Source organism: Plecotus auritus, assembly GCF_963455305.1.
Source record: "Plecotus auritus genome assembly, chromosome: 6".
NCBI classification, from domain to species: domain Eukaryota; kingdom Metazoa; phylum Chordata; class Mammalia; order Chiroptera; family Vespertilionidae; genus Plecotus; species Plecotus auritus.
In genome coordinates, this window is record NC_137773.1 from 83,439,150 (window position 1) to 83,463,702 (window position 24,553).

Here is a 24,553-nt window from a genome sequence, read left to right on the forward strand (position 1 = left end):
CCTATGGCCTGATGAGCACACCATTGACCTCGGGTTTGGCTTGTGAGTACAAGATACATCCTTGTAGCCATGACTACCTCACCCTGAAACTCTTGGCCTAGCCTTGTTGCCTATGTGGGGTAGTCTTTGGTGCTCTGTGACCACTGGGTGGGAGCCAGTCTCTGCCTGACCCTGTGACACCTGTCCACATGCCATCCCCTCCTGGTGTCCTGTTCTGACCTTGGCAGTAACCAGCGCCTTTCTTTTGCCTTTTTCAGCTTTGAAAGCATGCAGAGGCTCTGTGACAAGTACAATCGGGCCATTGACAGCATCCACCAGCTGGTAGGTGGCCTCACTCTCCCCTCAGGCCTATTTCCTCATCTAGACCCCAACTGTGGTTCTCAACCCCATTGTCCTTCATTCACATTACTTGATCCCAAGAGGGGAAGGCAAGGCTGAAGGGTGCTGGCTCTCTGCTGCTCTGGGCCCATTTCTTTTCCCAGGTAGATTTTCATGAAGACAGCCATTCTGAGGCCAGGGTTCTGAGGTCAACAGGCTAACAACCCTGTTGTCTAGAGGGGCAGTATGGTAGCATGGCAGGGCCCAGGCAGTGAGCATTGTGTGCACTGTGGGCCTTGTTGCTCGCCAGTTACACACACACGCATGCATGCACACACATGCATACCTATATACATGTGTACTCTTATACATACTCAGGCTCATACATGCGCATGTACCCAGACACACTCATGTATACACACACTTGTATACACACATGCACGCTTTTTTTCAATAGGGAGCAGTAACCTGGTGTTGGGGTGTGAAGGTTGTAGGGTGTATTTTCCCCTGTGTGATGCATTCCTGCACTTCCCTTGATGTCTGTAGTGGAAGGGAACCACGCAGCCCATGAAGCTGAACACGCGGCCATCCAATGGGCTCCTGCGGCACATCCTGCAGCAGGTTTACAACCACTCAGTGACGGACCCTGAGAAGCTCAACAACTACGAGCCCTTCTCCCCAGAGGTATATGGGGAAACCTCCTTTGACCTGGTCGCACAGATGATTGACGAGATAAAGATGACCGAGGACGACCTGTTTGTGGACCTGGGAAGTGGTGAGTGTGGGACAGGTGGCCCCAGGGCCATGCTCCAAGTCCCCAGACCTCCTCTGTGAAAAGTTCAGAGTGTGGGGTTGTTGGGGGAGCAGGTCCTCCCTCAGACCCACTGCCCCAGCTGACCTTCCTGCAGATCCTCTGGCTCCCCCAGAGATGGAGGAAACAGCTACATCCCAACAGGTTTCAATTAAGCCCCTTCTGCTTCTCAATACCTGGGTGGGGTCCCAGCTCTCTCCAGCTCCAACAGCCCCCTACTTCTTTGTTATGGGACATCCTCAGCACCAGTGGAGGCTACTGGGAGCAGGGCCTGTCTTAGCAGGACATCCACAGGGGTCTGACAGGTGTGCCCAAGATGAACTTTGTAGAATGAGTAGACATCGGGCTGATTGATTCCTGGTAGGATATTCTGATTGGCATGACAGGGCTGATTATGTGACTGTCAAACATGAGATTGCTCTACTAGGAAACCTGTGCACAGCCTTCCTTTCGGGTATCTTTGCCGTCCCCGTGTGACTTGGTTTATACACAACAGCCTCACGCTTACAGACTTGAAAGCCCTGTCTCAAACAGGCACGTGTGTCCTCGACACTTGGGAACAAGATGACATTTTTGGTGGCGTCATCCTTAGTTTAAGCTCTTTTCAAGCACACAATTCGTATTTTAATTAGAATGCATGTGGTTCAAAAGCCGGTTATCTAGAAGGTCGTTTAAGTTATCTCTCTTATATTGAAATCTCTTATATTGAAATAGTGATGATTTTTTAAAACCACCAGTCTTGTGCATGACTCTCACTACCTCCCCTGCCCCTGGTAGGGACCCTCACGACCTTTACCTGTGGGCTATCATTTACTTGTGTTTCTAAATAGTGTGCTTATTAAAAAAATGTGTGTGTGTGTGTGTATAATTGATTTCAGAGGGGAAAGGGAGAAGGGGAGAGAGATAGAAACATCAGTGATGAGAGAGAATCATGGATAGGCTGTCTTCTGCATGTCCCACATTGGGGATTGATTGAGCCCGCAACCTGGGCATGTGCCCTGACCAGGAATTGAACCCTGACCTTCTGGTTCATAGATCGACGCTCAAACATTGAGCCACGCCAGCCAGGCATGTGTGCTTATTTTTATTATTTGAATACATTCTATTCAAAATGGAAAATTGAAGGGCTCCTAACACATTATTTGAAATGAAAAGCTGACCTCTCAAGGGAGGACAGGTTGCTGACTAAAGGCCACAGTGCCAGCGCTGGCAGGCAACGCCCCTTTTCTGGATCTCGGCTCCGCCTGCTTGTCCGGCTGGGCAGTGATGCCACCAGGGACAGTGATTTGGAGATCCCATTTCTGTTTTTCGGGGGGCTCTCCTGCCACCTCCAATCCCACTTTAAACCCAGTCGATGACAAGCATTGATGGTGTTCTCAAGGCAGTGTCAAATCTGGTGAGCCTTGCTGTGCTGTGGCAGCAGTGTAGTGTGGATTCCAGATAAATGGGAGCCTTACCCTGAGGCATCAGTCTCTAAGGGCTGTGTCTGTGTCTGGATAGTTCATGCTTCATCTGGCAATAGACCAATTCTGGCTGTGGGAGCTAAAGTGTGACAGCCATCCCCTAGAGTAGTGGTCGGCAAACTCATTAGTCAACGGAGTGGCAAACCACGGCTCGCGAGCTGCATGTGACTTGCGAGCCGCGGTTTGCTGACTACTGCCCTAGTGAATGCTCGTGCCTTCGTGGAGAGTCTAGGGGCTCTGCCTAATAGCCTCCTGACCACTGCCCACCTGGCTTCTCCCACCCTCCATCACGGTCCTGCATCTGTGACTACCTGCCCCCTCTCTCTGAAGGAGTGGGCCAGGTCGTGCTGCAAGTCGCCGCGGCCACCAACTGCAAACATCACTACGGAGTCGAGAAAGCGGACATCCCAGCCAAGTACGCGGAGGTGAGCCATTTTGGGGACTCGGCCATGTCTTTGTGCCTCTTTTCTTTTTCACATCTGTTTGCCCCCCATCGTCAGGTGGTGGGGATGGGAGTGTGGTGGGACATGGGGAGGGAGGGTCATCCAGGCACGAGCTCTGGGGCTCTTTGGTCTCCAATGTGAGTTTGGGCCTCTGTTAGTGTGTTTCTGTTCCTCTGGAAACTATAGCCTCGTTGCCCCCAGGGTGGAGTCAGCTGGTAACACTGCAGAGTAAATGGATCTGAGCATCACCTCATCCAACAGAAATGTTTGTGGTTTGGACTCTGGTGGCCTCCAGTTCCCTGGAGGTTGGGAACTATCATAGGCCCCACAGTCTACCATCCATGGGACCCCCAGAATCCTGCTAGAGCTGTTGCTTACTGGTTGTGTGGGTAGAAGGGGCAGACTGGCAGTCTCAGCTTAATCTGTCAGAGTGGGAGGGGAACGAGGGGTTGGATGGGCCTCAAGGAGCCACAGGCCACCTGCCCAAGTTCCTCTGCCTTCCTGGCTGTCCTGGATTTCTGATGGGCTGTCTGATGTTGTTCCCTTGCAGACCATGGACCGAGAGTTCAGGAAGTGGATGAAATGGTATGGAAAAAAGCATGCAGAATACACAGTGAGTGCCATCGCTCCATGCCCCCTTGGCTAACAAGTCCCCTATACTTTCTCCTTCTCCCAGACCCGCCGTTCATCTCCTGTGGGATCCAGCTCATCCCCACTGGGGCAGCCCCTCCTCACCCATTCTTGCCCCGGCCTAGTCCGAGCTGGGCATGTGGTGTTGCTGGAGGAAGGCCTGCTTAGCTCCCTTCAGGAGCCCCTTGGATGGGACGGCTGACATTACCTAGAAGTTCTCCCTCCTCTCTTCCCCTCTTTTTCACCCCTTCTTGGTCATGCTCATCTTCCTCTTTCAGGGGCCACCTTGGGGGCAGGTGGTTCTAACTCCTGCTCCATGTTTTCAGAGAACAGAGGTGGCACATCGTGGCATCTTTCTCAGACCTTGGTTAGCACAAAGGTAATCATCACCTGCTCTCTGCGTGGTTCCAGAACCAGATGAGCTCTCGGAAAGCACTTGTTGTGCTCCTTTCATGTTGTGCATGTGTGTGTGTAGTGGAGCTGGAGCAAAGTGAGTAAGTAGGGTGTGGAGGAAATAGCTGCTTCCGCCATCCACTGGCCAGCTGAGTGGCATCTTTCTCTTGCTGCCTTCCAGCAGCTTGTGATCCAACCCAGAAGCCCCTTTTCTTGGCAAGGCTGGGATTAGGGGCAGCATTCTCTACGGCTCTCTAGGCTGCCCCTTGGTCTTCATCATTCAGCCCAGCCTTTCATCGACAAGGTTTCTCAGGCCCTGTCCTGGATCCTCTGGTCTCTCTGCTCCTTCTGCCCAGGGCCTCTATATCCACTTCTTGAAATGCATTTCCATGCTCAAGACTCCCTGTTCATCTTTCTACCAGGGTTTCCTGCTGCCCATGGACATACAGCGGTAATGCAGTGTCTATTCATTTGGTGTGGGTCCAAAATCAGATTTTTAACAGGTCCTTCTCTTCCTGTCTCAGTTCATTACCTACCACATACCCAGTTGTTGAGGCCCAAACCACTTAGATTCTACCTGGTTCCACCAGCTTGTCCTGTGGCCCTTCCCTCCCAAAGGGCTCTCACAACTGTTCAGTCCTCTCCCTCTGTATTGTCACCAGTTTAGATTAGGCAGTCCCATGGGGTGTTGACTATTGAGCGGAAATTGATGTCCCTAAGATGTTAGGGAAATGGATTAAATCGTATAATCATAGTTTAGGGATGGATCGGGGGTATGGGAGAGTAGGAAAGAGAAAATTTCCTGCTCCTTGGAAACAATATAACAGTTTCTTCTTTCACAGATCATGTTTTTGGTGTATTTAAGAGTCCTCGCCAAACCTAAGGTCACCTAAGTTTACCTTCACAATATCTTATAAGAGTTTTAGTTTTGTGTTTTACATTTAAGTCTGTGGTCTATTTAAGTTAATTTTCGTGAAGGATGTAAGGTCTGGGTCTTAATTCATTTCTTTGTAAGTGGAGATTAAGTTGTTCCAGCACCATTTGTTGTGAAGACTATCTTTGCTCCTTTGTCAGAGATCAGTTGGCTATGTTTGTGGTGGTCTGTTTCTGTGCTCTCTGTTCTGTCCATTAGTCTATGTGTCTGTTCTGTCACCTGAGAATATTTTTTCCATTGATTTTTAGAGAGTGGAAGGGAGGGAGGGAGGGAAACATTGGTTGTCTCCCTTATGCCCCCTGACCGGGGATGGGGGTTGAACCTACAACCCAGGTACGTGCCCTTGACCAGGAATCAAACCCTCGACCCTTCGGTGCTCGGGGTGGTGCTCTAACCACTGAGCAACACAAGCCAGGGCAACACACGCTGTCTCTCTCTGTGTGTGTTTGCTTATTCATTCATTTTTTATAAAATCTTTTCTGTTGTTGTTTCGTTAATCCTCACCCGAGGATATTTTTTCATTGCTTTTTAGAGAGAGTGGAAGGGAGAGGAAGAGACTGAGAGAAACATTGATGTGAGAGAGACACATCCATTGGTTGCCTCCTGACACATCCCAACCAGGGCCAGGGAACCTGCAGCCAAGGTACGAGCCCTTGACTGGAATGGAAACCGGGACCCTTCAGTTTGTGGATCTATGCTCTATCCACTGAGCCAAATAGGCTAGGGCTAAAATATTTTTTTAAGAGTAGTTTTAGGTTTACAACAAAATTGAGAGGAAGGTACAAAGATTTTCCATATACTCCCTGTCCCCACACATGCCTATTCTTCCCAATTATCAACATCATTCTCCAGAATAGTGACTACTACTTTGACACATGATAATCACCCAAAGTCTATAGTTTACCTTAGGATTCAATCTTTGGTTTTTTTTTGTTGTTGCTGTTTTGTTTTTTAAATATGTTTTTATTGATTTCAGAGAGGAAGAGAGAGGGAGAGAGAGAAACATCAATGATGAGAATCATTGATTGGCTGCCTCCTGCATGCCCCCGCACTGTGGATCAAGCTGCAACCCTGGGCATGCGCCCCTGACCAGAATCGAACCTAGGACCCTTTGGTCCGCAGACCGATGCTCTATCTACTGAGCCAAACCAGCCAGGGCATTTTTTTTTAAGGGTTTAATCTTGATGTTGTGTATTCTGTGGGTATGAACAGATGACATATATTCATTATTATAATATACAGAGTATTTTCACTGCTGTTCCCATAGTTTTGCCTTTTCCAGAATGTCATACAGTTGGAATCATACAGTATGTAGTCTTTCAGATTGGCTTTTTTTTCCCCCACTTAATAGCATGCATTCAAGTTTCTTCCACGTGTTCTTATAGCTTGATAGCTAATTTCTTCATAGTACTGGAGAATATTCATAATCTTTATGTATCACAGTTTATGTAATTATTCACCTACTGAAAGGCATCTTGGTTGCTTCAAAATTTTTGCAATTATAAATAAAGCTGCTATAATCATGTGTGTACTGAGTTTAGTGAGACATAAGTTTTTAAGTCCTTTAGAATATCAGCGAACATAATTGCTGGATAGAATACATGCTGTATTGATTACTGTAGCTTTAGAGTAAGTCTTGAAGTCGGGTAGCATCAGTTCTCTGATTTTGTTCTTCAATATTGTGTTGCCTATTTATATGGAGACCTTTTGCCTCCATATAAACTTTAGAATCAGTGTGTCAATATCCACACAACAACTTGCTGGGATTCTGATTGGGATTGTGATGAATTTGTAGGTCAAGTTGGGAAAAGCTAACATCTTGACAATATTGATTATTCCCATTCATAAACATTGACTTTCTCTCCATTCATCTAGTTCTTTGGCTTCTTTCATCAGAACTTTGTACTTTTCCTCACATAGATTCTTGTACATATTTTGTTAGATTTATACCTAAGTATTTCTCTCCTTTTGTTGTGATGCTGATAATAAATGGTGTTGTCATTTTAATTTCAAATTCTATTTGTTCATTGCTGGTTTATAAGAAAGCAACTGACCACTTTACATATTGTATTTTTTAAAATATATTTTTATTGATTTCAGAAAGGAAGGGAGAGGGTGAGAGAGATAGAATCATCAGTGATGAGAGAGAATCATTGATTGGCTGCCTCCTGCACACCCCCTTATTGTGGAACAAGCCTGTTACCTGGGCACAAGCCCTGATAGGAAATTGAACCTCCTGGTTTATAGGTTGACACTCAACCATTGTGCCACGCTGGTTGGGCTACATATTGTATAGTAATATATAATAATACCTTTACCCTGTAACCTCACTATAATTGCTTATTAGTTCCAGGTTTTTTGTGAATTCTTTCAGATTTTCTGCATAGATGATCATGTCATCTGCAAACAGACAGTTTTATCTCTTCCTCCCCAATCTGTACACCTTGTGTTTACTTTTCTTGTCTCATTGCATTAGCTAGGACTTCCAGTACAGTGTTGAAGAGCGGGGGTGAGGGGTCATCTTGCCTGGTTCCTGATCTTAGTGGGAAAACCTCAAGTTTCTCGCCATGGAGTATGACATTCGCTGTAGGTATTTTGTAGATATTTTTTCTGAAGTTGACAGAGTTCCCTATTCTTAATTTGCTGAAAATCATTATCATGAAAAGGTGTTGGATTTTACTATACATTTTCTGCATCTGTTGATATAACCATGTGGTTTTCTCATTGTGGTCTGTTGATGTGTTGGAGGTTCGTTGAGCTGACTGTCCACACCTAGGGTAAATCCCACTGGCTCATGGTGTGTGTTCTCACATGTTGTTGGGTTTTTGGTTTGTTCCTGCCTAGTTGAGGGTTTTTGCATCTATGTCTTAGTTGGTGGTTTCCCTTTCTGGTACTATCTTTGGTTTTGGTGTCGGTGATGCTGGCCTCGTACAGTGAGTTTGGAAGTGCTCCTTCCACTGCTCATTTGATTTTCCTCTGCCAGGACTTGCACATTCGGGGCATGGGCCTAGCTCTCCTTCCCTTTTTATTGGTAGAATGTCTTCCAGAATTTTTTCTGCACAGTGAAAGCTGAGGAGTCATCTCCTTTGACCTCTCCTGTTTCTCCAACACCTAAAGTTCTCTGGCATTTGTCCTGCAGGCTGATTGGGTAGTAAGTCCAGCTGCTTTTTGTTCCCAGGAAACATCTTCCCACTTGATTGTTGTATCTACTGGCTGAGAGTTCCAGATAGCTAACCATTTTCCTAAGACTTAATGGCTTCCTTAAAACACAGGGTATTTGAGGGTTTTTATAAAAGATTTTTTGTTGATTTTTGGAGAGAAAGGGAGGGTGGGAGAGGAGAGAGAGAAAAAAACATTGATGTGACAGTGAAACATTGATTGGCCGCCTCCCACATGCCCCCCACCTGGGCTCAAGCCCGCAACCCAGGCATGTGCCGACTGGCAATCTTTTGGTGCATGGGAAAATGCCAAACCAACTGAGCCACACAGGCTGGGCTCAGGTTTTTAAGTTCAAAAAATACTTTCTGCTTCTGGTGAGTGAGCCCAACAGTTCCAAGCACACAGTATAAGAGTTTTTATTGACCTGGTTCCCAGAATAGCCCCGATCAATCCACCTGTTGCCTTCAGGACTCTACAGTTTGGAGGAAGCTGCAGGGGGCGGGGGGTTGGGGGGCTTGCCCTGGGCACTTCATTTATCCTTCCTTCCTTCTTCCTTCTGTCACCATCCAGTGGCAGCGCCTAGCCCTGTGGGTGTTTGGGGGTCAGTGATGCGTCTGAACATTGTGCTACATCGTTGGGCACACAGGAGAGCTCCTTGCATGGAAACCATCTCATTCTTTGGGTCTCATGGGGCTTAGGGTGCTCATTAGCCCAATGTGGCTCCTGCAAAGTGGCAGGGAGCAGAATTTGACTAAAAGGACACTTGGTTTTAGCCTTGGTGGGATCTGGAACAAGCTGGCCGTAGGCTGAGCAGCCATCTGTGCCTTTGGTGTCTTCTCGCTTGCTTCCGGAGCTCGTCCTGTCTGGCACAGCCCTGCTCCAAGAGAGTGTGGTGAGAATCTGCCTGATTGCTGGATGCCTGGATTTGGCAGGAATGTGTCCTGGGTCTTGAGAGAAGTCCCATAAGCTTTCTGTGGCTTTGACCAGGCGCTGGTTGGCAAGTGCAGTCTTGCCTCCTGTTACTTAAGAACTGGAGAGCAAACAAAGCCAACAGGAGCCTAAAAATAGACCAACTTCTCTATGCCCCAGAGCCTACTTCACAGGGCCAAGGATCCCTTGTGGTCCTCTTCCTCCTCTGTTTCCCTCTCTATCTGCAGAGGTACCGCCCAGTCAGGCAAGGCCAGCCTCTGCCCTTGACCCTCCCTGTCCTGCAGCCCAGCAATTCCCAGTGTCCAGGACCTTCCTGCCCACTCATATTTCTCCTTCCATTGGTGCCCTATCTGCTCCTTCCTCTTGGTTCTGTCTGCTTATCTGTCATACCTCCACCTGGGAGACGCTTCATCCAGCTCTGCCCAAGCTGATGTCCAGAACCCCTGCAGTACCTCAGTCATCTGCTCACAACCTGATTGTGTGCTCTTGGTTCCCAGTGATGGGCCTGGCACACAGGTTTCACTCATCCAATGTGTGACACTTTGGGCAGCTGTGGCCTCATGGAAGTGCTGCGTGGGAAAGGTGTCCTGCAGCTGTGAACCTGCCTCTGCACCTGGGGATAGGTGCCTTTCCGGGAAGTGTCTTGGGGCCTCCACCTGAGTAAGAGCTGCCCCCTCTCGCTTGTCCACATTAGGACAGCCTAGTGCTGCTGATGGCAGACCCAGAAGGTGCAGAGCTACTGGGCACTGGAATGCTGGCTGCTTTGTCCTTAGGAGAGTCATCTGTGAGCTGCGTGTGTTCTGGAGATATTGGCACCTTTACTCTGATCCTGCCTGGGTTGAGTCCCTGGAAGTCAGGCAGTTCAGCTAAGCATTGTTTGTATAGATCTGTGACTGCTCCGGGCAAATTGGCAGAACGACAAAGCCTAGAGCCTCCTATCAGTGGTTCTTGCTCACCTGGCTTTGGGTGGGGCCTGCCTTGGTCTCCCCATTGGAATGGATGCTTCATACAGACCATGCTCTTTTTCCTGGATGCTGAGAGCATGTGAATTCTGTGAGATGTGGGTTGTGGCTCCCAGGAGGATGTCTGTGGTGAGGTGGAGCTGGCTGTGACAGGGGTGTGCACCCTGCCTGAGTCAGACTGTGGACCTTCCTGCTGGCTTGGAACATGAATAAATCTGGTTTCCTCGTAGAAAGGATGATGTGTGTGCTGGGGGCTCCTCCCATCTCTCTTTTCCCTCATGCGTGTCTCCACAGATGGGAGAAATAGGAGAACTCAGTGATTTGGGGGCCAGTCACAAGGGTTTTTTTCGGGGGGAACGTGCACATCTTTATGGCCAGAGTTAGTTCAGGCACATTTGCCTCAGTAACACAGAGCCCACTTAGGCAATCACTCCTTGGATGGTCATGGCACAAGAGAGGAGGGGCCTGGCAGGCAGAGGCGAGGACTATGGCTGTTTCCTTGCCTTGAGTATGAGGTCAAAGGGAGCAGTGGTGCTGTAGCTTGAAACAGTGTGGCCTGGATGGGGGAGCCTCCAGGCAGAGAGAGGCCACACCAGTAGGAGCCTAAACTCACCTGCATCAGGGTCTTTAGGATCACCCCCAGGTTTGTGGATTTGCAGGGAAGACCCAGGACAAAGCAGATAGTCATCCTCATGGCTGTGGTTTATACAGATAGAAGATAGATGATAGGCCTGCCCTAGGAGTTTTGTCTTATACAGCTCCAGTGAGGACTTTGGCCTCGAGTCACTTCTCCATGTCTTGGCTGGGCTGTTCACTGGTAGCGATGGCAAATTCAGAACATTCCTCAGGTGGGGAGAGGATTCAGTGATAGGATACAACCAGGATGTGGGCGGGTCCTCCCACAGCACCTGAGTGGTTTAGAGAATGGGCCACTTCCTCATGCCCTGTGCCACCACATCATATCATGTCACAAGACATCCTGGGTGGTTTCTCTGTGTACACTGGAGGACATAGGATTTGCAGTGTTCCTGCCCCAGACACAGTCTCACTGCATTGCGGCAGTAGCACCTGTAGGACACTTTGCTCAGGGTCTTCCTGAGAGAGATGCAGTGCCCGTTGGGCACCTGCTTTCTTCTCGAGAAGGGGTTCCTGGTCACTTCACAGCACTTGTGTATGGATGAGGGCCCACCAGCAGTCCCCTAGTCCGTGACAACCACTAACCCAGCTCCTGTCTCTGTAGATTTGCTTATTCTGGGCCAGTGGCCAGCAAACAGCAGCTCGCGAGTCACATGCGGCTCGCGAGCCGCGGTTTGCCACTCTGTTGACTAATGAGTTTGCCGACCACTGTTCTGGGCATTTCACATAAATGGAATCACACACTTGGTGACTTTTTGGGTCTGGCTTCTCTCACTGAGCATCATGTTTTCAAGGTCCATCCATGTAAGCAAGTGTCAGTGCTTCACTCCTTTTCATAGCTGAGCAATACTCGGAGTATGGATAGGTCATGTGTGTGTATCTGTCCATCCGTGGATGGGCGTTGGGTTGTTCCCACCTTTGGGCTGCTGAGAATCCTGTTTTGGACGTCCAAGGACAGGTTTTTGTGTGGACATGTTTTCAGTTGTGATGGTGATAGCCTTTGAAGAATTACAGAACTGATTTTCTTGTTTTGGTAAATGTTACAGCTCTGAACAGTTCAGTTATTTAGAACTGTGTCCTCTTGGACAGAGTTTGTCCTTGAGGCAGAATGACATTAGTCCGCTAATAAAAGCAGTACTGAGAGCAGGTTTTGAAATTCCAAACGGCACTGTTCTCAGGTAAAGCAGGTCAGAGAGCCACAGCAGGTGTGTTTCATGTCACAGCAAAAAGCTTAGCCTATGCCATGTCTCTCATGGTCAGTGGTCTGTGTCCTGGACACTCCCCTGAGTGCCCAGTACTGGTTTCTTGTAGCCCTTGCCAACCCACCCTCTGTCCAGAACAACCCCGCTATGATGGGGTGATGACCTTCCGTGGCTCTGCAGGCCATGTGTTGGGAGCGCCCCCTGCTGGCCACGAATGAACAAGACATTGTGACTTCTGGGCACTTTCTCTAGTGCAGGGGTCCTCAAACTACGGCCCCGCGGGCCACATGCGGCCCGCCGAGGACATTTGGCCCGCCGAGGACATTTATCCGGCCCGCCGGGTGCCGCTGCCTGTCCTGCTTAGCAGCCGACTCGTCTCGGGCCCGCAGTGTGCATAGGAATTTGTTCATAGTTTTTTTTTTTAAACTATAGTCCGGCCCTCCACCTGTCTGAGGGACGGTGAACTGGCCCCCTGTTTAAAAAGTTTGAGGACCCCTGCTCCAGTGTCTTCATTGCTCTGTGCATTGGCCCCCTGGGATGGGCGCTCTAGCACTAGTGAGGGTACCCACTCCGGGGTTCATGGTGACCCATACTGCAGTGTGTGGTCTCTGCTTATCCCCAACTGTTTCCTCCTCCCTGTGGAGCTGCCAGCAGCCATGCCTCAGTCTTACCTCAAGGTCTGCCCATTTTAGTGACTGTGCTCATTTCATTTGTTCCTCGCCAGGTGGGAGGCTGGCTCAGGGGCCAAGAGAGACCCGTGATGAGCTCTTGTCCCTGTTTTCTTCCTTTCAGCTGGAAAGAGGTGATTTCCTCTCGGAGGAGTGGAGAGAGCGGATCGCCAACACAAGGTATGGCGGGTTTGGGAGTAGCCGCTCAACACTGTGAGGACAGTGTTGTGGCCTGGCTGGGCAGGGCACCCCCCAGGGGGCATCTCGCTTTCTCAGGTCCCTATGTGGTTGGCGTGGCTGCCTTTCTCAAAGCAGAGCTAGATGGCAGAGGCAGTTGGAGCTTCTCTTCTCTTCTTCCCTTCTGGTTCAGGCTGCCAAGGGTCACTCTCAGGGCTGTCAGCAGGTCAGGTGGTCAGTGACCAGCCTAGGGCCAGTGTGGCTGGCCCCTCACAGCCTATCAGGAAGGGCCCTTTCCTACTTTTGCAGCCAGGGAGGGAAAACTGCCTGGAGATCTTGGCCCTAAGCTCAGCTCTCACTGTGTTTGCACGTGGACATTGTGCTCTGTGCCTAGTGGAGGGAGGCTATTTCTCTGCGCTCGCTGTGGGGGGAGTGTAGTATGGGTGTGAACAGCCTGGCAGGAAACATCCTGAGCTTGATGACAGGTCTGCCTGCCTGGTCTTTGGATGAGAGGCCATCCCAGAGCCATTCCAGCTCCAGCAGACCCTTCAACCGAGGACTTGAGGTGTGACCTCCATGTCCACCAGATCCTGTAGCTGTGTTTACAGTTCTTCCCTACCCTCTCATTATTTTCCCTTTGTCCTTCTGCTGGCCTCAGGCTGGGGCTAAGATATGCCAGGCTGGATTGCTGTGCTCTGCCCCTCACCTCTAGCATAGCTGCAGATTTGATGGGTCTCGTTGGGTGAGCAGGAGGCAGTGCTGGAGTGTGAAGGTCTTCTATGCATCAGCCGAGGTAGCCAGGACCATGGTGATCTGTGAAGCCACGTTGCATGCTCTGAGTGCTCTTCCTGGGGAGTGGTGGGTCAGCCTTGGTGAGGTGTGGATCACAGGCTTTCAGTCTGACCTACTGTCTTGTCCTTGTCTCCCTGTTCTTCTGGGCACACCTACTGTACGTTGCCCTGTGTCCCCCACTGTGCGATTCTTGAGGCAAATAGGAACTAAGCATTGCTCTTTCGTAGAAGTATCCTCTTTTTTTGCTGCTTGTGAGCGCACTGTCTTGCAATGACTAGGTCCTCCTCATTGTGATGACTCTGTGGATATCCCCATCGAATAGGATCTGTTCTGCCATTGTGGTGGGCTGAGCGGGGTCTGAATGCAATGAGAGACCTCTCCAGTGGGGAGAACCCCATACTCACCACGTACTGCCCAGCAGCATCCAGGCTGCAGTGTCCTGTCTTCTGGGCATCCCAGTGGCAGCTTCCTGAGAGCACACTGCACCCTGCTCCTCTTCTGCCCATCGTCCGCTTGGCCTGTGACAGTCCTGTGGGCAAGGGCCCAAGGCCGGGCCCTGATTGTGTCCCCTGGATGTCCCCCAGGTACTCTGCTTCTGTTAAGGGTGTCTCCTCCCCACCAGTTCTTTTGTTGTCAGGTGTGACCCCTGCCTCAATTAGTTTTCTGGTTTCCTTGGGTCTGAATGTGAGAGGGCAGGAGTGTCTGGAGCCTCCTTCTTCAAAGCCTTTTTGGTTCTGCCCTCTCGTGGCTTTGGTCACCTTGAGACTCTGGCGTCCAGCCTTCCCAAGCTCTGTCCTGAGTAGGGCCATGGCCTAACTCGGCTCACCTGTCCTCATCATGCTCTGCCCATCGGCAGCTGGGGTGCCCCCATCCCACTTTAAATCTTACTGTCTTTTGTTTCTGTCTGCCTGGTTGAACAGGGAGAGAGTACTGGCCTTTATTGATACCTTCAGTGTCCTTCCTGCCACTCTTCCCTTGCACTTGTCAGGCCCTCTGTTATTGCTCCTTCACCTGCTTGCTGTAAAGGGTTGAGATTTCTTGATTTTAAAGCTATTTTGAGACTTCATTAAAACAAGCAGCATGGAGATGACAGTCAGCTCACTTCATCTTCTGTAACGTTCAAAAGAGGAAGTGATCCCATGTCTGCAGTTCTGCTACCAGTGGCCCAGTTTCTGCCGTGGCACAATTTTAATCTGGAGGCACTTGCGGCAGAGAGGAGAGCCACGTGACTCTAAGTATGAAACTGTCTGTCTTGTCTTTGCGTCTTCACGTGAACTAGCTGCACGGATGTTTCTAGCATTTAGCCATTCAGAGAGTTCCTCTAAATGGGCAAGGGCTGGGCTGGGTGGGTGAGGGAGCAGGCAGGGGAACACCTCCTCCTTCCTGGCGGGGCAGCAGTCTCCTCAGCCATCCCAGCAGGCATCTGCAGATTGAAGTTCCTTTGGTCATCTGGTGCCAGAGACCATTTGAGAAAATTAGACAGGCTGAGTTATACCGTCCCTTGGAAGAGCTTTGCTTCTGGTCCCAAGGGTGCTTGGGTGTCACGTTCAGATGCAGCTTGACTCAGTCGTGCTACCTTCCTGCCTGGATATTTGGTTCTCCTCACACCCCTGCCCCCAGGTTACAGTTGTGCTGCCTGCGTTCCAGTCTAGAAATGTCCATGGGCAGGCAGGGACCACCAACCATTCAGTACAGGTTGACCTGGGCCACCTTGGCCTGCACATGTCCATCTTGTGGGTTTTTTGTTGTTTTTTTTTGTTGTTGGTTTGTTTTTTGTTTTTTTTTTAGAGAGGCCAGCTATGTGGTGGTCATGGAAATTTCTAAATTGTCCATTAGCAACAAACTTGGGCAGCTAGAGCCCCTTCCCTGGGCCGGGTGAAAGTGGTGTGGGCAGAGCCTGGGGAGGCCTCACAATGGAGCTGGCAGTGGAAGCAATAGGTAGCATATGCAATGGCACTGTATACACATGTGAAGATGGAACCTTCATTTTACTCAACTGGAATATTATTTTGCAGTGTTATATTTGTGAATAACTTTGCCTTTGGTCCTGAGGTGGATCACCAGCTGAAGGAGCGATTTGCAAACATGAAGGAAGGTAACGTACTTCTCCCTTAACTCCGCCCTTATGTGGCTGCAGCAGGCTCACCGTGCTTCTTGAGCCGCCACCCATTTGGTCTGGCTAGATTTGAGACCTATTACAGGTGTGAAAGTTCTAAGTTTTCATACCCATCCATTTCAGTCCCAATTGGAAGGCTTCAGGCAGTGGGGATGCCTTCACTGTGGCTCTCACTGTCACCTGAGGTGCCGGGCTGGGTGCATCCCAGCTTAGAATTTGGAGTGGAATAGACCTGACCTCCCACACACACACTGCTCAGACAGCCTGAGGGACTTGGGGTGGGTGGCCAGATTAGCAAGTAAGATATAGGCTGTCCGTTTAAATGTGAATTTCCTATAGACAACAAATAGCTTCTCAGTGTAAGGATGTCCCAGCTTTTACTAAAGGAATATCATGTGTATCTGAAATTCAGACTGGTGTCCCTGTTTGTCTGGCAACCCTAACCTGGGGGCACTGAGGGCACTGGGATATCCATCCTAGGCCCTTCTGCATTTTCTGGGCCTTTCATGTTTGGAACCACCCTCACCTGTCCAGAGCCACCCTACTGCTTTCCTCTGTCTCCCTTTCCTCCATCCCAGGTCAGATAGCCCAGAGCAGACCTGGGTAGGGGAGGGGAAAGGTCATAGACACAGATAACTTTCATCTGCTTTCAGCACTGCCAGTGGATGTATGAGCATGTGTGATCCCATTCTGTGTACAGATGAGCATGTGTATATGTTTGCATGGTTGTTTTTAATTACTGTAAGAGTGAGCAGCGACTGTCCACTGCACCCTGCACACACCCCGTCTCCTGAGCCTTCAGGCCCTTCCCTCAGCACCTGTATACCCCAAGGAGAGGAGAGGACTGGGATTCCTGTGGCCTTGGGGCCCACCCTGCCTTGAACTCTCCCAGCTTCTCTTTTGTTTTTTTCCCATCTATTCAGCCAATAGTCACAAGTGGCCTTCGGGCCTTGGACTGTTGTGTAGTTTTATTAGAAAACAGCCCCTCCATCTTTTTTGGCATTGTCCATGGGTTATCTGGGCTCACTTTCCTGTGGGATGTCATCCATTCTGGACTCATCCCTTATGGTGAGCTTGACCCTGCCCCTCTGAGCCCCATTTGCTGCAGGTCTCAATGCCTGGTTGTCACACATGGGCCGGCTCAGGGGCAGGATTGCCTGCTAAACCCTCTAGTCCAGCCTTGGGCAAACTACGGCCTGTGGGCCGGATCTGGCTGTTCTATCCGGTTCTCTTGCTTTCCCCTCCGCTCCTTTACTTTGAATTTATATTAGTTCACACAAACACTCCATCCATGCTTTTGTTCCGGCCCTCCGGTCCAGTTTAAGAACCCATTGTGGCCCTCGAGTCAAAAAGTTTGCCCACCCCTGGCTAGTCATTAGGATCTGTTGTCCTATAGTGACTTGTCCTCAGAAGTCTCCTCATGCACGCATTGTCATCTGAGCATCGCAGGATGGCAGATTCCTAATGAAAGTGGTCTGTGGACTCCTGGGTTTTATTTCATTGTGTACCACACACTTAGATACTCCTATGACGGTGAATATCCCTCGCGGTCTCCTGACCCTGCACCAGGCTGGCCCTGGGACCCATCCTTTCCTTTTCCTAGTGGGGGTGGTGCTCAAGAACAGTTGTCTGAGCACTGGGGAGCTCCTCTGATTGGGGTGTTATGGGGCTATGTTCATGTGTATGGGTGTGTGTGTGTGCATGTGTGTGTGTATGCCTTAAATGGATTTATGAAACATTATTTTCTTTGACTTTTATATTTGACTCTTTTTTCTGACACTGCAAAGTTTAGCATTAACATGTTTACTTTGGTGTTTTCTTCAGTCCATGTAGAACGCTATCATAATCATAACATGAGCAGCACCACTCACATATGCTCACTCTGACAGGTGTGACAGTCCGTTTCCTCTATGGAACAATCACACTAACATGGGGCATTAGTATTTTCGGTGTGGCAGTTCCTAACCTGATACACAAGTCAGGGTGTTTCCGTTTGGGTGGGCAAAAGGGCTGCTGGTGTCCCCCAGATTCAGTGTGGGTTATGGGACACATATATGCAGGTGGGATTTCAGGAGGCCTTGGGCAAGTTTCTACAGGAAAGCCATTAGTAGGTCAAGCTTAAGCATACCTTAATTTTGCTCTTACTTGTAGGAAACGGAAAGGACTCCTGGTCCCTGGCTACTTGTATGCTCAGTGTGCTCATTTCTTCTTTTGGCTTCTCCTCCCCTGCTCTAACTTCCATCATCCTTTCCTTACGTGTATGACGGTTTTCCCATGAAAGGCAATAATCAGCTTTTGTGTTTCAGGTGGCAGAATTGTGTCCTCGAAGCCCTTTGCACCTCTGAACTTCAGAATAAACAGTAGAAACTTGAGTGGTAAGAAACTCTCATGTTGCTAAATTCTTCAGATGATCTTTTATATATATATGTATGTATATATATTTATATTATTATTTTTTTAAAATTGATTTCAGAGAGGAAGGGAGAAGGGGAGAGAGGTAGAAACCAATGATGAGAGACTCATTGATGGGCTGCCTCTGACATGCCCCCAACTGGGGATTGAGCCCGCAACCCGGACATGTGCCCTGACCAGGAATCAAACAGTGACCTTCTGGTTCATAGGTCAACGCTCAACCACTGAGCCACACTGGCCAGGCCATATATATGATCTTAAGCATTTGACACAAGTTAGTAAAGGGTCCCTCCACAGCACTGCTGACTTTTGGGCCATGTCATCTCTGAGGGAGCTTCCTGGGAACCTACTTGATGCCAGGAGCACCCTTGTCTTGACCACCACAGATGTCCCTAGACATTGCCCAGCCAGGTTGAGACCCCACACGTTTGTCACAAGGTTATGAAGACTCAGTGGTTTACAAGCTTCTTTGCTTTCGTATCTGATTGGCCTAAGGGGCAAATGGCTGTTGTGTATGATGGGCTCCAGGTGCAGAAACCTTCAGCAGGAAGAGCTGAACCTCTGGCCTCCTGGGGAAGAGCCATGTTGCTCTGTGGCACCTGGCCTTGGGGTCATAATTTCTCGGGTGCTGGGCATCTTAGTAGCCGTGTTCTTTCCAAGTGGTCCTCAAGTGCTTTTCCATCCCACCCAGTCAGGCTCGTTGCCGTTTTCCTTGGACAAGCACCTGGGTTAGCGGGGATCATTGTGCACGCCGTGCGCCTCCCTGACCTGCCAGCGTGCTGATATCCAGGCACCTCACCGGCCTGGCGAGTGGGACGGCCTCACGTGATGAGGGCGCGCGGTTCTGCTCCCTTCCTGCCTCGCCTGAGTCATTCCCCCAGGTGCACAAGGCCCTAACCTGTGCCCGTCGTTGCAGACATCGGCACCATCATGCGCGTCGTGGAGCTCTCGCCCCTGAAGGGCTCAGTGTCGTGGACGGGGAAGCCCGTCTCCTACTACCTGCACACCATCGACCGCACCATAGTAAGTGTCCCTGTGGGTGAGGCCCAGGCCCTCCCAGAAAGCCTCCTCCCCCTTCCCTCCCACCTGCCCCATGGCACTCTCCCTGGAGGATCTGAGATACTGTTGTGCTGTAGCATGAGTGGAAACCAGGAACTCTTTGTCTTCCCTCTTTGCTCCCAGTCCTTGTATGAGGCAATCATTGTCCCGAATGATGTAATAATAATGGATTTGGCCTCAGTGTCAGAGGCTTCTGGTATCCAGGGAACCCCTGCACTGGGCAGCCTGGTTCCCATCCAGCTTGCTTCATGTGAGATGGCACAGCCCTTGAGAGTGGGAACCTGTGTTCAGGGTGGGTCTTTGAGCAAAGGTGTATCCCTGTGATAGCTCCAACGACATTTCATGTTGGCGTGTCTCAGGTGTTGCTCTTGTCCTGACAGGGTTTGGGACTGATGTCTAATAAGACTTCTTTCCTTTCTTTTTTCATTTTTAGCTTGAAAACTATTTTTCTAGTCTGAAAAATCCAAAACTCAGGGTAAGTATGTGTTTCCCTCATTGAACATCACTGGCATGCTGCTTGATGAGCTTGATGGAACTCCAGGTGGTGGATGGGGAGTGCTGGTTTGGGGACGGGGATCATGGGTCCCTTGGGGCCACACTTCCTGTCAGCAGTCTTTTGGAAACTAGGTTGAATGAGTCTCGACCTTTGGACAATGTTATGATAGCTTGGTGAAATGTGCCAAGTGCAGGATTGAGGGAGGTGCTTGAGCCACACTGACCCACCATGTCTGGAACACAAGATGTTCCTCTTTCTAAACAGGCAACTGCTTCTAAGTGGTGTACCACACTTGCTAGAGGAGAGTGGCCTAGAATCTGACGTGGTGGTTCTACTGCCAGTCCCAGTGTCACTGCAATGCCCAGTCCTCAAACCTTCTTCCTTCGGACCTCAGAGTACATCTGTCCAAATGTCATTGTTTCTGGAGACTCAGACAAGCATCAGAGCAGGAAGAAGTCCCCATGACCTAGAGTCCTGTGCTATTCCTGCCATACTTGGGGTACCTGGGTCTTAATGAGGTTACCTACCCCCAGGACAAAGAACAAGCTAAGCCAGCCAGCACCATCCTCTTTCCTTTTCCTACAGCCTTTTCAGTAACCCTCACTTAGCAGGGATGTACTTCAGTGGGGGTCCCTGTACTCCCGAAAGGAGAGGACTGTCGGGCAGCTTTTTTGTGTGCGCCCAGTCTTTTTATCTTTGATTTTATTTCCTCACACATGTCACATGGGTTTCTGACTGAGCGGTCTAGGGGTGTCTGCACCAGGCAGTAGATACACAGATGGCTCAGGGCTGGCTAAGGGCTTGGGACGGCTCACGTGCTTCTCTGTGCCTTACTTTCCTCTTCTGTACAGCAGGCAGAGGAGTTGGCCTGAGCGGAGCTGGGCCAGGTAGCCCACCTTGGTGGCTCTTTTGGGTTATGCCCACACTTTGGGGGACACGTTGACACTTTGGAGGACATGTCCAACACTTGTTTTCCAGGAGGAACAAGAGGCAGCTAGGCGCCGGCAGCAGCGAGAAAACAAGAGTAATACAACCACCCCCACGAAGGTGCCTGAGAGCAAGGCAGCTGTGCCTGCGGACACCTCTGTGGTAAGTGCCCCCCAACCCCTTCTCTTGGGCTTGGGGCCCCACAGGGCTATTGATGGGCACAGCCCTCATTATACAGGGAGGGGCTGGGCTCTTCCAACCAGAGAGGTGGTCCTGGTCAGTACACATGTTAGTTGACTGATCACTGGGCTGGAGGAGGGAAGGGGGTTCCTGGGTTTCAAGTGCCTCTGTTCAGTTGCTCTCCCAGAGCCTGTGTTTTGGGCTCATTATTAACGGGAGGAGGGGTGGGAGCATTGCTCTCTCAGTGACCTCTGTCCACTAGGATTCTGGTGCTGAGGAAGAGAAAGCAGCAACCACCGCTATCAAGAAGCCATCCCCCTCCAAAGCGCGGAAGAAGAAGCTGAACAAGAAGGGCCGGAAGCTGGCTGGCCGGAAGCGCGGACGTCCCAAGAAGATGAGCACTGCGAACCCCGAGCGTAAGCCCAAGAAGAACCCTACTGCACTGGACCTCCTGCATGCCCAGACTGTGTCCCAGACGGCGACGCCCTCACCGCAAGGTGAGCCAGGCCTCAGAGCCCTCCTTAGGGCCACTCAGGCTATATGGGTCATGCTCCAGAGGGCACCTTATGATGTCCTCAGGATTCGCCTGGGCCTCACTTCACCCAGATAGTCTGCCAAGGGCAAATCCTGGTGGGGGCTTTTCCATCACATCCTGCCATCCAGGGCTTTGATAACGTCAGCAGCTATGGCAGAAAGAGCACTGCTCTCAGAAATTTCTTAAATTATGAGGGCATTTGTCTCAGCTTCTAGAACTGCTGAGATGCAGTATCTGGTTATGCCTTTGGACTGTAGGAGCTGTGTTGAGTCTTATCTTTTAAAAATCTGGAAAAGCCTGGCTAGTGTGGTTGAGCATTGACCTATGAACTAGGAAATCACAGTTCAATTCCTGGTCAGGGTTAATGCCCAGGTTGCAGGCTTTATCCCCAGTAAGGGGTGTGCAGGAGGCAGCTCATCGATGAATCTTTCTCATCATTGATGTTTCTATCTTTCCCTCTCTGAAATCAATAAAAATATATATATGTATATATTTTTTTTAAAAGGCTCGAAAAGTTCCATAGAACAATCTGGAATTCCCTGGGAGGGCGTTCCAGTCAGTGTTGACATGTAAATGTTGCTGTTTCCTGCAGATGCATACAAGTCACCTCACAGCCCATTTTATCAGCTACCTCCCAGCGTGCAGCGGCACCCCCCTGACCAGCTGTTGCTGGCACCCACCCCGCCCGCACTGCAGAAGCTGCTAGGTGAGCTAGCACCGCAAACACTGTGGGTTCATGTGCAGATTCTGACTTAACAGCTCTGAGAGGAAGGGGTGGGGTCCGAGGTTCTTCCTCTCTGGCAAGCCCCCTGTGATACCTGCAGCAAGCTGACCACACTAGAGTCCCGAGGGCTCAGGGTCAGTCCTGCCAGGTGGTGCCTGGGCTTTTAGGCCAGCAGGACCCATGTGGTTTTCTTAGGCTGAAGCTCTGCCCCCCTGGGGACACTGGGCCATGTCTGGGGACATCTGTGGTTAATTGGGGGTGCTTTTGTATAGAGTGGGGGACAGGGATGCTGCTCACTTCCCCACAGTACCCAGGACAGCCCCACAGAATGACCCAGCCCCATAGTTCTTACAGTGTGGGAAGGGCCTGTCAGGGATAAGCTGGGGCTCTGCGGGAGCAGGCACCTGCTCACCTTGCGGTGCTTGACCGATAAGCTTCTCATCTCTTTTAAAAACTGAGTGAAGGAAATGCCTTTGAATTGTGGGAGCCATCCGTTTCCCCACTTCAACAGCATGTGTTTACTGGGAGATTTGGTCACAGAAACCCTCAGTCTTGGGGAGAAAGAAAGTGTGCTGGTGATGGCAGGAACTGCAAAGGGCTCCAGGGGGACACTAGCAAGTGAGTGGTGATACCAAGGTAGTGTGGAACCAAAGGTGCTGGCACAGTGACAGGTGATTTTCAGCAGCAGGGCTGCTGAAACAGGGCTGGGGGAGCTCCCAGAGAAATACGAGTGCCCCCACGCTTCCCCTACCACCACAGCCTCCAGCCTCAGCTAGATGGCTTCTGTACTGAGACCTTGTCCCCGGTTCTCCTAGAGTCCTTCAAGATTCAGTACCTGCAGTTTCTGGCGTACACGAAGACCCCTCAGTACAAGGCCAGCCTGCAGCAGCTGCTGGACCAGGAGAAGGTGAGAGGTGCCTGCTTTTGTGTTCCCAGCACTCTGCAGAGGGGTGAGCCAGGCAAGCCCCCAGCCTGCCCAGAACATGCCCTGCTTCCTGTCACGACCTCTTGTCTCTGCCCAGAGGGCCTGCTGCTGCCCGTGCTGAGAGGTGTCTGTCACCCCCAGTTAGTAACTCAAATAGCCACTGAGTTGGTACCACCTTCCGATAAAGTCTCAGATGGAGGACCAGCCGGCGTGCCGTGTGTGTATGCTCCCAGCGTATGCATGTGTTGCCACCTGTGAGCATAGGGAGGTGGCAGCTCTCGCACTTCGGGGAATGGACAATGGTCTTTATCAATGAGATGGGCTGAGCAGTGTCCCATCAGCACTCCTCCGTTGAGCCTGTTTGAGGGAAGAGATGGTGTGGGCTGGGCTCATTCACCAGCCCTCTGTCCCCTGCAGGAGAAGAATGCCCGGTTGCTGGGTGCTGCACAGCAGCTGTTTGGTCACTGCCAGGCCCAGAAAGAAGAAATAAAGAAGCTTTTTCAGCAGAAACTGGATGAGGTAGAGCTACCTGAAGCCAGGATGACCCAAGTACAGAATTGAGGGGTGGGCAGGGGCTGGGCGGGGGGCACAGCCCAGGACAGCTGAGCTACAGAAGGACTGTTTCCTTTCTGGTGTTTTTTTCTGGTAGTCTAGAACTTGAGCTCTGGTCAGAAGGCTGCTCCCAGCAGCCCCTCATGGGGCTTGCAAAGGCTTGTGTCTTGAGGTCACTCCCTTGTTCCCCTCTCTGGGGGACTGTACTTAGTCTCTCCTGCCTATGACTAGTACAGTGCCACCCCGGTCTTACCTGGGTGAAAGCCAATCCCCTCCCCTCTCCACCATGGTGGCAGCTCCCTGCAAGCCCAGCCTTGCTGTTGTGTGTTCACAGTTGGGAGTGAAGGCGCTGACCTACAGTGATCTGATCCAAGCTCAAAAAGAGATCTCCGCTCACAACCAGCAGCTGCGAGAGCAGACGGAGCAGCTGGAGAAGGACAACAGGGAGCTGAGAAGCCAGAGCCTGCAGCTGGTACGTGCCCAAAGCAGGCAGCAGTTCCAGCACATTCCAGAGCGAGCAGAATCCTTAGACCTCAGACCAGGGGGAGGGTCAGGTGTCCCTCAGTTGATGAGTCTGGAGGCCCAGGTGCTGATGTGTGTCCCAAGACAGATAACCCGAGGTTGCCTGTGGGGCCCCAGCTCATCGTCCTGAGTTTCCATGACTGCCTTAGTCCGAGTGAGAAGACCAGGGCCCTCCCCATGTCTCTGACCTAGTTCATTTTAGGAATGCTGGCACAGCTTTACTTGGCTCTCAGAGCATATGAGCATGAGCTGAACTTGCCCCAGAATGTGGCTTCTTAAATTCTTGTCAGAGGTGTCCGAAGAGTCATGATTTTACTAGATGGGACTTTCTTTTTTTTTTAATCCTCACCCAAGTATATAGTTTTCATTGACTTTAGAGAGAGAGAAACATTGATTTAGGAGAGAAGCATTGGGACTCTTTCCCCCTTCCCCTCCCCCCGCCCCCCGTGGTTGTCTGTGCTATGAGATTCTTTTTCCTTCCCCATGTGGGAGTCTGTACTTTTTCTTCAATAAATTTTCACCTTTGCTATAAAAAAAAAAAAGAGAGAAGCATTAATCGGTTGCCTTCCATACACACCCTGACCAGG

General features: G+C 50.5%; 1 protein-coding gene across 5 annotated transcripts in view; it reads left to right on the forward strand.

Moving 5' to 3' along the window:
• DOT1L (DOT1 like histone lysine methyltransferase) overlaps positions 1-24,553 on the forward strand; it is a 65,658-nt gene that overhangs the window by 23,934 nt on the left and 17,171 nt on the right. For all 5 annotated transcript variants that reach the window (XM_080673023.1, XM_080673024.1, XM_080673021.1 and 2 more), the window contains exons 4-18: positions 258-321; positions 865-1,093; positions 2,923-3,017; positions 3,586-3,648; positions 12,674-12,729; positions 15,534-15,613; positions 17,941-18,009; positions 18,963-19,069; positions 19,539-19,580; positions 20,580-20,690; positions 20,971-21,205; positions 21,836-21,949; positions 22,783-22,874; positions 23,310-23,411; positions 23,779-23,916. In XM_080673023.1, coding sequence (XP_080529149.1) covers positions 258-321; positions 865-1,093; positions 2,923-3,017; positions 3,586-3,648; positions 12,674-12,729; positions 15,534-15,613; positions 17,941-18,009; positions 18,963-19,069; positions 19,539-19,580; positions 20,580-20,690; positions 20,971-21,205; positions 21,836-21,949; positions 22,783-22,874; positions 23,310-23,411; positions 23,779-23,916 — 1,597 coding nt within the window. The remainder of the gene's footprint in view (positions 1-257; positions 322-864; positions 1,094-2,922; positions 3,018-3,585; positions 3,649-12,673; positions 12,730-15,533; positions 15,614-17,940; positions 18,010-18,962; positions 19,070-19,538; positions 19,581-20,579; positions 20,691-20,970; positions 21,206-21,835; positions 21,950-22,782; positions 22,875-23,309; positions 23,412-23,778; positions 23,917-24,553) is intronic.